The sequence below is a fragment of the Podarcis erhardii genome (assembly GCF_964252035.2).
Source record: "Podarcis erhardii genome assembly, chromosome: 2".
Lineage (NCBI taxonomy): Eukaryota > Metazoa > Chordata > Lepidosauria > Squamata > Lacertidae > Podarcis > Podarcis erhardii.
In genome coordinates, this window is record NC_138498.1 from 69,584,270 (window position 1) to 69,597,597 (window position 13,328).

The 13,328-nt window shown below is 48.0% G+C and overlaps 1 protein-coding gene across 3 annotated transcripts in view; it reads left to right on the forward strand.

Annotated features, from left to right (window-relative positions):
- The window catches only part of UNC5A (unc-5 netrin receptor A), a 91,317-nt gene extending 78,190 nt beyond the window's left edge, over positions 1-13,127 (forward strand). For all 3 annotated transcript variants that reach the window (XM_081850196.1, XM_081850198.1, XM_081850197.1), the window contains 9 exons: positions 1,426-1,614; positions 4,205-4,504; positions 5,070-5,157; positions 6,774-6,942; positions 8,170-8,403; positions 8,796-8,945; positions 9,946-10,110; positions 11,372-11,550; positions 12,012-13,127. In XM_081850196.1, the coding sequence (XP_081706322.1) occupies positions 1,426-1,614; positions 4,205-4,504; positions 5,070-5,157; positions 6,774-6,942; positions 8,170-8,403; positions 8,796-8,945; positions 9,946-10,110; positions 11,372-11,550; positions 12,012-12,177 (1,640 nt within the window). In that variant the 3' untranslated portion in view covers positions 12,178-13,127. The remainder of the gene's footprint in view (positions 1-1,425; positions 1,615-4,204; positions 4,505-5,069; positions 5,158-6,773; positions 6,943-8,169; positions 8,404-8,795; positions 8,946-9,945; positions 10,111-11,371; positions 11,551-12,011) is intronic.
- The last annotated feature ends 201 nt before the right edge of the window (positions 13,128-13,328 follow it).

The window sequence follows — 13,328 nt, forward strand, 5'->3', positions numbered from 1 at the left end:
GGCTGACGGTTTGACCCAGCTGGCAGTGGGGGTGGGGAGGAGGTGCGTGAGGGATTCAGAGGGACAGCAGGGCAAAGTGCTGGTTCACAACACACACACACACACACACACACACACACAAAAAAAACTGGTTCATTCGTTCATTCTTCCTCCCTTACATACAATTCCCTGTACATATGTTGCCTCATAAACCAGACTAATGCTTGCTTCCATTAACACAGAAGCCTTGTTTGTTCTCCCTCACACACCCACACCCACACCCGGCCTGCATTCTTTCTTTCCCCCCCTTCCCCCTTCAACCCCCACCAACCTGCCTTCTTCTGTACAGAGGCTTCATACAAAGGACAACACACACTCACACTCTCTTGCACAGCTGGGATTTTGGCCATGGAGCTTTGAAGGTTTCTACTTACTCAACCTTCAGAGATCATAAGCAAGATCCCAATTCTCCCAATTAAAGACTGTCTGCCTTTACTTAGAAATTATGAGACAGGAGCAGAAGGGCTCCTTTCAAGCCAGGCTGCAGCCTTACTAACCTTGCCCAAACCAACCTCTGCCACAAAACTTTTCCTGCAGAAGCACCCTTTGTGGAAGGCTGCGTCTAGTCCTCCCGTACACCATATTTCAAATCCCCTTCTGAATTATTATTTCTATAAACATAAAGATTTTTAGATAACACACTGGTTCGACAGACAGGGTTATTGTTCTTATGAACAATTAAATGGGCTTGTGTCCCAGGCACAATCTCACACTTACAAAACCCCTTTTCTGTTTCAGTCCTGGGTTCACCATTCACCCAGCTTTGCCTGTGCCTCAGCACCCACTGTTCCCCAAAGCAGCCCTTTTCTTTGATAACATGCTGATAACATGGCTGTAGTTATTATAAAAGGGAACCACAACAGATGCTCATAAAATACGCTGCTTGTTTTGAATGTCATCTTGCATTTATCTAAAAATGGGTTGAGAATCTTATCCTGCCACCACTACCCTGCCTAATTCAGACCCTGATTCCCAAAGGAATCTCTCATGCTTTCCACCCATTCCTCTCCAATATGGATTTTGCATCATTTGTTAGACGGGGACTCAAAGAAGGCTGTGAGTTCAATACCCAGCGCAAAAAGGAGGAGGTTGGAAATGTGCCTTTGCACTGAAGGACAGGGAAAGGGCAGGGGTTTGGGGTGTTTTTTTTAAGGGATCACAGGTTTTGGTTATTAATTCCTTGATGACCCTCATTGCAAGAAGGCCAATGACATTTCATCCAGTGTCTCTTCCTTCCCTAGAAACATTGGCGGACTTCCATAGATAATTGCACACCATGCAGATGAGCAGTGTGCTCCTTCTCCAGAAGGAGATGCCATTATTTTATACAGGGCAACAACTGGCTCAGAATTGCACACCTCTCTGTTCTTCTGCTTCTCCTTTTAGGAACGAATGGCTCTGAGGATGTGGCTCTGTATGTGGGCCTGATTGCTGTCGCTGTCTGCCTGGTGCTGCTGCTCCTAGTGGTAACCCTTGTCTACTGCCGCAAGAAGGAAGGGCTGGATTCTGACGTGGCTGATTCTTCTATTCTCACTGCTGGCTTCCAGCCGGTCAGCATCAAGCCAACCAAAGCAGGTGAGCATCACGCCAATTTTGGGGCATCCCGGGGATTTTTGGAGTCCTTTGCATTGAGTGCAAGCAGCCTTCCTGGAGCCACAGTCAGCTGCCAGGTCTCGATGTGGATACGGTGTTTGTCTCTTCTACGACTGCAGAACGGTTAGGTAAGATACAGCCGCAGTGTGTCTTGTAGCAAAATAGGATGGTGCCCGCCATTTTAAGAGTCCCGTGACTACTGTGCCAACTCTTAATGTGCTCTTCGGGTTTCCTCCCCTACTCTGCTTCTCCTTCCTGCTGTTACAAGTGCTACAAAAAATAAATACGAAATGGTAGTATTCAACAAACTTCACATACTAGCTCAAGGGGATTTCCCATCCCTCTATTCCATCTGCACTATTCTCAAATTTATTCCAGAGGGTTGGGGAAAACCCCAGAACAGATTTAGAGGGAGGGGGAGAATGTTTCGTCGCACGCACACACACAAAAATAATTTGACTGAGAGAACATTCATTGTAGTGCTACGTTGAACAAAAACCACAGATCTTAAAAGCACAATGGAACCTGGTGACAACTAAAAACAGTGGTTTAAAGAGTTTCGTTGTTTAAAAAATGGCTTTCTGGAATAAGCTCAGAATAAGCTCAGCTGGTTAGAGCATGGTGCTAATAACACCAAGACTGCAGGTTCTGTCCCCATAAGAGACAACTGCATATTCCTTCATTGCAGGGGGTTCAGCTATATATGATCCTCAGGGTCCATCCCAACTCTATGATTCAATTCAAGTCAAGTGAGCAAATGGGAAAATTTCTGATAACAGAAGACTAAAACTGTTTAAACACCTGAAGGCTTCCTACAGTAGGCAGCGTAAGCAGAGGATATCTGCAGAGGACTACGTAGAAAAACCACAGACCCAATAAACACACCAAAAATCTCTTACAAAATACCATAATTATAGCCAGAGACTCACCTCTAGCCATGCATCTCAACACTACTAAGCATTGCCTTTGCCAAAGAAAGATGCAACACCAGAGGGTTAGAAACAGGCCATCTGCATATTTTGTGAGAACCTGCTAAATTACCCTTTCCAGTTACAAGGCCTTAATGCTTCCTGCCAGCCCTCACTGGGCTACAGGACACCAACCAGTAAGGGCAGCCCAGCACTGGTCAGAACAGGAGCCTGTACAAGAAGGGTTTTCTAATCATCCCACCCCCAGCTCATCTGCCAGGCATTCTTCAAGTATTTCTGAACTAGTTAGTTAAAGTTGGTTCCCCACTAATCAAGAAACATGAACTTCTAGAGGAAAAGTAGTTGCTGGAATGGAAGATGCAAGACCTTGCTGGCACATCTCTGTCACGGTGACTGTCACACCCCCAGGAAGTTAAACATGTAGGGAACCTATTATGTAATGTAGAGGAAGTCAGTAAAATCTAATGGCCATCATAGGTAGTTGTATAGTAAAATCACACTTGTGGCTAAGCACATCTTTCATCCTAACCACTCCATTTCTGTCATTTTGGAACCGGTTTACAAAGACCCACTAGCCTGGTTGGCAAAGCCATGGCCCAAAGGTTTTAGGCCCTAAAACAGACCATGGTTTGTTTTGAACACAGAGCCATGGTCTAAAATGGCTGATCATGAATGAGCAGAGTGCTAGAGTGTGCTGCTCTTCCTGCTTGCCCCCTTCCTTCCATGTGCTGCTTAGGAGCTGAAAGAAACCAGATCCCTGGCCTCATATTGCATGCAAACCAGCACTTGTGGTTTTGTTTTTCTCCAAACAAACCATGAGCAGTAACCAATGTTTTTTCTTAGCTTACTGTTTGTGGTTTGCTGGGAGGGAAACAAACCACAACTGTTAATTTGCATGTAAGACTAAGCCAGTGCTCTGGTTTATTTCTACTGCAAGGCAGCCTAGGGAGGAGAGAGGCAGGCACAAAGAGCAAGGGCTGGTCTGTTTTAAACAATAGCTTCACATACATGTGGACTGGGTCATTTATGAGCATCTAGGTGTGGGCGGAAGAAGTATCCTACCATCATTCCATCAGCCACTTAACTTTCTCATCACCTCATGATGCGACCTTTGGCCTTTGAGGCTCACCTCTTTGCACCCTGACAAGTGGTGGGGCGTTAAAACGACAACTGTGTCATGCGGCCAGCTCCCTTAGTCATTCTGCATTTGGATATCCTGCCCGGATGGGTTGTGTGAATTAGCCCAGACTCCTGGGCTCTGCAAGGGAGACTGTACTGCATCTTTAGGAAGCTGTCTCTGGGAAATAAAATGCATAACCTTATTAATACAAAAAGTGATGGTTTGAACAGGGATCTTTGTTTCTCGGGTCATTGCAGCAGTCTGTTACCCCTGCTGGTTAATGTATTTTGTGCAACATTGTCTGATGAGATGATGTTATGTGATTAGGCTGCTATCTACCTGAGGTGACTGAAAATATCTGCATTTGCATCTGTAAGCAATATAGGTCTGTATATTGTGCTAAGAATGAACTCTCTTTTCCATTCTGCCTAGAGAAGAGCTTTCAATACGTTCAAACAGCACATGTATTTTGACCAACCCAGTTTGTTGGGTTATTAACATAAATGTCTCTCCTTCTTTGCAGATAACTCCCACTTGCTTACTATCCAGCCTGACCTGAGCACCACCACCATGACCTACCAGGGCTCACTGTGTCCACGCCAGGATGGACCCAGCAAGTTCCAGATTGGCAATGGGCACCTGCTGAGCCCCCTGGGCAGTGGGCGCCACACCCTGCACCACAGCTCACCCAGTGCGGACCCTGTGGACTTTGTCTCTCGGTTCTCCACCCAGAGCTTCTTCCGCTCCTTGCCCAGGGGTGGTGCCAACATGGCTTATGGAACCTTCAACTTCCTGGGTGGACGTTTAATGATCCCCAACACAGGTGAGATGGGAAGAGAAGGAAGGCTGGGGATTTGGGAGGCTGAGCTAGGTAGGGAAAAGTGTAGATGCTTTATGATGCTCGTAGTTCCCTTCTGGACCAGCATTCAAGCACACACATGCAAGAGACAGAGGCTTCCTGTTTGGCCTGTATAGGAATACGATAAGTGATTATTTTGTGGATAAATTCCAGATAGAAACCACATATACCATTTCCCCACTTTACGGGGAAATTGTCCCGATACTGAGCAGCCCCTTATTGATGCCCAAGGGTCAGCTTGCCCAAGAGAACAGGGAATGTTTCTTTCAAGCCTGGACCCATAGGAAGGTCTGACAAGGGCTAGTCCACCCACGAGGCGACTGCCCCTGGTGTCAGGATTCACAGGGGCAGCAGATCCTGATGTTGATCTTCCCCCCTTGTTCCTGGAGCTGGCTCTTCCCTCACATCTTCTTCTCTGTTGGGGAGCGGGACATCATTTTGGGGTCTGTCCAAGGTGCAGAAATGTCTTGGGCCATCCATGGACACTGTATATTGCATCCCCTTGAGCAATAATGTCTGTGTCCTTTAGGTGTCAGCTTGCTCATCCCACCTGATGCCATCCCGCGAGGAAAGATCTATGAAATCTACCTGACGCTGCACAAGCAGGAAGATGTGAGGTATCCCTCTTACCCTTGAAATCCTTCAACTACCCCGTTAGTGGTCAGTGGGACCCCTAATTTCTCATATACCAATTTGACTCCAGTCCACTGTATGCCTGCCCCGTATGCCCACCCATCACCTGTGGCACATAAGGGCTCTCCTACAGGTACCTGTAGAATCCACAGGGAGTTCTTGGACAACTGCATCCCTGTAGACCTTGTCATGCAGATGGGCTGCAGAAATTTGCCTCCACTCATGAGGAGCATGAATTGAATGTCACTGTGGAAGGTCAGCTACAGCATCCAGGAAGGAAACAAAGTCTTGACATACACATTACTCCTCTTGCTGGAAAATTCTCAGTGTAATTCTATCCCTTCAAGATCCACAACTCCAGATTATCCCATTCGGCATTTCAATCTCTTACCAGGCACACACTTGCCTGAAGGAAACAAAACTGATTGGAAATAGGCAATAGGACTCATCTACTTGTTCTACATGTACAGAGGCTACAGGGCCAGCAGCACCCCAACCCTGAGCATTTTACATCAAAGCTCTAGTAATACCAGTCTAGCGCTTCCCACGTCATGCTCGTAAGATTGAACTATATAATCAACAGAGATCACCCGCCATTTCTAGGCAGATTTCTCTGTCGCAATCTTAACTACATCCTAAAATGCTACCGAGCATGTTTCTGATTTAATGTTTTTGTGCTGGCCCTTGACAGCCCACTCTTGCCCGCATCCTTCTGCTCACAGCTGCATCAACAGCAAATGGAGAAAGCATGCTTCTGTCATGGCACATTTAGTGTCAAGAATCCCTTTGGTGCTGGTTGAGGATTGAGGTGGGAGATTTGATTAGGACATCTAAAGCAACCTGGCCTGGAGTATGAAGGATAAGTCATGTTAGCTAAGCGGGTGAGATCTGCCAGCCAGAAAGGACCTTGCCAGGCTGCTCAATGGAGCATCACCCTCTGGCTAGTCATCCTCTAAGGAACTTGACTGCTGCACACTTGTACAATTCCTGCCCCCACCCTTTCCCTGCTCCCTTCCAAAGAAGGATACCTAATGCAACTTATTCATCGTGGATATCTTCTCAGAAACATTTTTGGAGTTCCCACTTTGCAGATAGCTCCAATAACAGCTGTCTGCCATAACTGAGGCATTTCCACTTTCCCCACGAGCCTTATGCCAATTCACACATCTAGCTCAGCACTCAGAGTCCCATCTAGCTCAGCACTGACTACACTGATGGGCAGCACTTCTCCAGGATCTTCCTGGATTACCCAGAGATGCCAGGGATTGAACCTGGGACTTTCTGCAAACAGACGCTGTGCTGTTGAGCCATGATCCTTCCCCATTCCCTTATGTCAGCATCCATTTCCGATGCACTTACTGAAGACTGCCAGCTCCAATTCTCTGCTTGGATTGCCAGTAGTACATGCTGACTATAACCCCACCCAATTTCTCCACTCTGCTTCCACCGCCCAGTGGTGAGAATGCAGATCCTGTTTGCTTTCTGTGCCCATTGGAATGATAACCAAGGGAAACTAGCTCATGGCAATAGTCAGAAGCGTCTGTGCTTGGCTTTGTATGCCCCTTCTCTTTCCAACTCATGGTTTTCTCTCTTTTTTGAGGCTGCCCCTGGCTGGCTGTCAGACCCTGCTGAGCCCCATTGTCAGCTGTGGGCCCCCCGGGGTGCTGCTCACCAGACCTGTCATCCTAGCTATGGACCACTGTGTGGAGCCAAACCCGGAGACCTGGAGTCTCCGCCTCAAGAAGCAGTCGTGTGAGGGCACATGGGAGGTGAGTGCTTGGCCTCAGGCAGCCGCAAACCAACCCGAAGGCTTTAAACAAGGCTGTATTGTACTTTTTGCTTTACAAAACAAACAACCTTCCGGGCCAAAGTAACCTAAATTCTGAAACCTGTTTAAATTATGCAAATCAGTCATATTGTTCATAGTGGGTTTTTTTGCTTGCTTTGCAAACTCTATACTGTTTCTTCTACTTCTGAGAAAGAGGAGGAACTATGCGTGATGCTGAAGTCTCATCCTTGGGAAACAACGGAAGTCTTATTCAGCTATCCCTGTAGCTTTCTCAGGGCTTCGCCATACACTCTCAAGCATATCTTTGCATCCAAATGTTATAGAAACATGCTTTGTAATATATATATGAAAGCTGGATTCTGCCTCCAGTATTACAATCTTACATTTCCCCCCAGAATTGTAGAATATACATTACCCTATTTTCAGTATTAGCAGAATCTGATGGAGTGTTTACTGCCCAGCACTGGCACATTTGATTCTGATTTGTGTTCTACAATAGAGGCTGTGATGGATCCCTCAGACTAGCTGAAAATAGCTCAGTCAGTAGAGCATAAGACTCTCAATCTCAGGGTTGTGGGTTTGAACCCCAGCTTGGGCAAACAATTCCTGCATTGCAGGGGGTTGGACTAGATGACCCTTGTGGTTCCTTTCAACTCTACCATTCTATGATTCCAGCTTGAATGTAGTGCAAATGTTCCTATATGTGCCCAAAGAGCAACAATCCTCCTACCCTCTCAAGCTCAGTACTGCATCCTTGGTCCTATATACCAGCTGTTTCCTGCTGATACCCCACCAATACAGATTCATTCTCCTTGTGTGTTGGCCATCCATTCTTGCTTTATTTTTTTTCAGAATTCATAAACTGCTCTGGATTCAAGGAACTACCCAAGCACTGTACTTCTAGCGTATTAGTCAGCCTTCTCCTTCTGACACCTGTTTGTTTGCCAACAGACCTTTGCAGCTGCTTAATTTTTGATTAGCTGGTCACCTTAATGATTATTTGTTCTTTTAAAATGCAATTTAAATTTTTTAATTGATGCTTTTGCAGTGTACAACACCTTGTACGGTACAGAAATGCTTCTGAAAATAAGCCATAATCTGCACTGGCTCCCTTGTGCTGCTTCTGCGCTCATTGTGCCAATAACTGTTGATCAGGGTGGTTTTTATCTCTCTGCCCACCCCCCCACCGCCTTTCCCGTTTCCTCAGGATGTGCTGCACCTGGGTGAGCCCGTGCCCTCGGAACTCTTCCACTGCCAGCTGGAACCCCAGGCTTGCTACATCTTCACAGAACAACTAGGCCGCTTTGCTTTGGTGGGGGAATCGCTCAGCATGGCGGCTTCAAAGCGCCTCAAATTGGTCCTTTTCGCACCCACTACCTGTACTGGGCTGGAATATGATGTCCGCGTGTATTGCCTCAGTGACACCCGTGATGCACTCAAGGTATTACCCCACAAGGCCAAAATACTGCCCTGAAAATGCCCCAAACATACACACCTTGAGCTTCTTTCCCACAAATTTCCCACCTGCTCCAGACATAATAGCCCATTATTTGCTCAAGAATCACAGTTGAACAGCCTTAATGCTGTAGTAGTACAGCCTATGTTCCGCTTCAGCGACACTGACCACATGCCCGGTATGTTGCTCTATAATTGCAGGGTGTCCGGCCTCACCTAGGCCTCTCCCCTTCCCCACCATCCAGTGATTTTGTCACAACAACCCAGATCAGTCCCTTGCAACTCCACACTGCGCCTCCGCAGAAGGCGGAAGACACGAGGAAATGGGTGTTGATGGGTTCTAGTCACTCAGCCTCTGCTTTGTCCATGCAATTCCAGGAAGTGGTACAAGTAGAGAAGCAGATGGGGGGGCAGCTGATTGGCGTGCCGCGGATCCTGCACTTCAAGGACAGTTACCACAACCTGCGCCTCTCTATCCATGATGTGCCCAGCTCCCTGTGGAAGAGCAAGCTTCTTGTCAGCTATCAGGCAAGTGGTCCATGGGCTCTGGGAGTGTTCTGTATCCAGAGTAGGCTCCCTCTTCTTCTGCCTGCTGTCATCGTGCTATGTCACCTCCCTTTTTCATCTCTTAATTACTGGGATTCAGTGCAAAGCCCCATAGTATGCTCTAGTTATCTCCCGCTTGGACTACTGCAATGCGCTCCACGTGGGGCTACCTTTGAAGGTGACTCGGAAACTACAACTAATCCAGAATGCGGCAGCTAGACTGGTGACTGGGGGCAGCCGCCGAGACCACATAACACCGGTCTTGAAAGACCTACATTGGCTCCCAGTACGTTTCCGAGCACAATTCAAAGTGTTGGTGTTGACCTTTAAAGCCCTAAACGGCCTCGGCCCAGTATACCTGAAGGAGCGTCTCCACCCTCATCGTTCTGCCCGGACGCTGAGGTCGAGCGCCGAGGGCCTTCTGGCGGTTCCCTCATTACGAGAAGCAAAGCTACAGGGAACCAGGCAGAGGGCTTTCTCGGTAGTGGCGCCCGCCCTGTGGAACGCCCTCCCATCAGATGTCAAAGCGATAAACAACTACCTGACATTCAGAAGACATCTGAAGGCAGCCCTGTTCAGGGAAGTTTTTAATGTGTGGTATTTTAGTGTATTTTTGGTTTCTATGGAAGCCGCCCAGAGTGGCTGGGGAAACCCAGCCAGATGGGCAGGGTACAAATAATAAATTATTATTATTATTATTATTATTATTATTATTATTATTATTATATCCTCAGGACCAGGAATACCCCATCTGAAAGATGCTAAGCTCTTATGAAGCTCCACCCACTAGCTGTAGTTGTGGGAGGGGGGCCAGGTATTTATCAGTCTGCTTTTATAGTTTGCCTAGTTCCTAATTCTACTAGCAGTTGCTGACAACATGGGCCTGATCATCATGCTCCTAGGAGCCTCATTCCTCACCACTGAGGAAATCCATACACCCCCCCAACCCAAGCCTGCTCTCTTTTTCTCTCTCTCTCTACAGGAGATTCCCTTCTATCACCTTTGGAGTGGTCTGCAGCCTTACCTGCACTGCACCTTCACGTTGGAGCGACTTAGCACCAGCACTTGCCAGTTGGCTTGCAAAATCTGGATCTGGCAGGTGGAGGGTGATGGGCAGAGCTTCAATATTGACTTCAACATTGCCAAGGTGAGGGCAAGGACATGGCCATGTGGTACCCTTCTGGGTGGGAACCTATCTAGCTTTTGAACGGGTTTTAAATACGTTATACGCACTTGCGGTTATTGTGTCGAGGACTGTTTCATAGAATTCCCATGGAACAGAGTCAAAAGTGGAAATGCAAGGCAGGGCGGCGTCAATAGGTCTTTCCATCCTAACATGAGCATAGAAAACTATCGCAGGCTGGAATTGTGTGCATGTTCAGAAAAAGCATAGAATGGGCCAGTTCGGACATGGCTTTGTAACAAACGATAGTTTATGAAGCCAGGTGGAGTGTTGGCTCTGCTTGTCCCCATCCCACTCGCCCTTCCTTCCCTTGCACACACGCTTTGGCGTGGAGATTCTGGAACTGCATTTGAAATTGGGGTTTACAGTTGTCCTTTTTATTCTTATTGCACCCTGTCCTGGGACTTTTTTTGAAGGGCAGGTAACAGGTATTCACAATAAATAAATACTAACTAGAATATTAACCAGGCTCAGAGCTTGCTTTAATTATCCTGGTTAACAAACCAACATGGGTCCACCTCCCCATTTGAGACGTTATTAGGGAACTCTTAAGTTCCAGGATCTGTGCATCAACACCAACATGCAATGGGAGGGGGAGAGTGGAAAGGAAGAAGCATGTGGGCCCATTGCTCTGCCATGGCTTATGAGACTACATGTGAAGCGTGAGGTGTGAAATTTAACATCTTAAGAACTTCTTTCATAAAAGCAGGTTTTTTAGTTACTTTAGGGCTGTGAAGGTGTGGCCAGTGATTACTGGAATCTCAGAAGGTGTGGCTAACTATCAATTATGCTCGATTTCCATAATCTGTAGAAGTCACAGGATCCCATTTTTTCTCGGTGCAAAATACAGCCGGCCCTGCGCATCACTGCTCTTTATGTCAACAAAAGCCTCCTTTCCCCCGCAGCAGTGAGCCTACCCTTTAACTTTTCGTTCCCCTTCACTCCTCCTTTCCCAGTCAAGCGGGAGATATTCTTTGTGATCTTTAGGTATCCTCCTTCGCTAAACCTGTCAAGTAGACAGAATTACCCTTCTGGGGAATATCTGGGAGAAAATCATATTGTGTCAGGGAGGCCTCTCCACCTTACTTAAAGCAGCATCAAACTGAGAGAGAATATAAAGCAGAAACAGCCTTGTCTTCACGGGCACTCTCTCCTCCATTGCCTCTTCTCACCATGAAGACTTTGTTCGCCTTATAGGTCCTAATAGCTGCTCTCCTTTTCCCAGGATGCACGGTTCTCAGACTGGCTGCCCCCAGACAATGAGGCTGGCTCCCCTGCCCTCGTGGGCCCCAGTGCCTTCAAGATCCCCTTCCTCATCCGCCAGAAGATCATAAGCAGCCTGGATGCACCAGGGGCCCGTGGGGCTGACTGGAGAGCATTAGCCCAGAAACTGCACCTCGACAGGTAAAACACTATACCAGGAGAAACAAGCTGCAGCTGGCACAGAACCTACCAGGTGGATGAATCTTGCTTTAGCAGGAACAAGTGACTAAGGTGGGAGGAGGGGTTTCTGTATGGCGGGCCAGCAGGAACAGATGCAGTCACATTGTTTTTTCCTGTGACATAGTGGGGGCAAGGAAGGAGAGGAAAACGGGGGGCTCATCTGGACTTCTTTTTGTGCTGTGAAAACCCGCTCTTTACTGCTGAATTGGAGCAAACAGCAATCTGCAGAAATCCAAAATTGCCAATTGTTCCAATTCAGCATTAAAGAGCGGGGGTTTTGCTAGGGCAAAACAAAAACGCTCAGACAGAGTTTTAAAGAGCAGGCCTGTGCCTAGAAAGCATGGGGCAAAAGGTGTGTGTGAATAAGTGCTGCCTTGGGGGCTCTTTCTCCTGGGTAATAATGGCCTCTCCTCTTTCCACAGCCATCTAAGCTTCTTTGCTTCGAAACCCAGCCCAACCGCAATGATGTTGAACTTATGGGAAGCCCGTCACTTCCCCAACGGGAACCTCAACCAGCTGGCGGCTGCTGTGGCGGAGGTGGGCAAGCAAGACAGCTCCCTCTTCATGGTGTCGGAGGCTGAGTGCTAAGGCACTTGGTAGGGGCAGCACAGGCCTTTGCTGGGGGATGGCAGAGGGCATCTCCGCTTGAAGGAGGCAGTGTTGCCACACTTGTCCTGCTTTGAATACGCCTGCGTGCTCCGTCGGAGGCATCCTAGCCTCACGCCCTCTGTTCCTTGTGCCAAATACAACTAGAAGGCAAGCACACCGGGCTCAGTCTCTAGTAGCCATGGGGTGGTGGGGGAAACTACTGAATGCCTGCCCTGCCACTGCCATGGAAGCTCTGGGACTGGCCGAGGGAGGCTTGCCCCATATTTTGCAGTAGGCTGGCAATGGATTCTGATGTACTTCTGTTGGGCTTAGTCATATACCCAGAGCCCTCTTCTTCCCCAGCATGGGAAGAAAGGGGAAGGGAGATGGCTGGCTTGGTGCTTGTGGGGAGTGACCCAGGACCAAAAGGTAAGCTTGGTCCTGGAGCCGAGAAGCCCGTGCCTCTCCCACTGCAGCCCCCAGAGTGTCCCATGCTGCGATGAAGCAGAGCCGGGAGGGGGGATCCGACAGGTTGTTTCCAGAGCCATCTCTGTATATTTTTGCTCCAGCCCAAGAGATACCCGTGACTTGGTCATAGTGGGCTGCCCTGGGGTTGGTGCTGACACTGGGGACCCCGAGGGGACAAGGAGAGGAGATGGTCAAGGGCAGCCCAGGGAGGTGGGCCATGCTGTGCTGGATGACAGGATCTGTGCCTCCTTAGTCCTTGCCCAGTGTATATGCAAAGGGAATTGTGCGTGTGCGTGGCAGTCCAATCCGTGCAGTGAACGTGTGCTGGGCCAGGCGGGCCCATGCCGTATTGTGTAAAGATCGTTTTTTATTCTGTATTCAAGTGCATTCAAGTATTTACACTTGGCCTTATGTACATATAAGCGTCCCGCACAGGGTTTTAGCGGGCATGAATGTAAATAAATTATATATATATATTGCTACATGGGACTTCTTGTGTCTCTACTCAACACTAGGCCAATGGAAGCATTGCCAGATCTGGAAAAAAGCAGAGAGAGTTCAAAGTCTGAGCAGAGCTTCCTTGACAGCTTAGTAGGTGTAGAAATGTCCAGGGTTATTAAGAAGGCACCTCCATTTTAGCACTCTCAGTCTGTGGGCTTGGGCTTGGATTGTTGGGGGAAAAT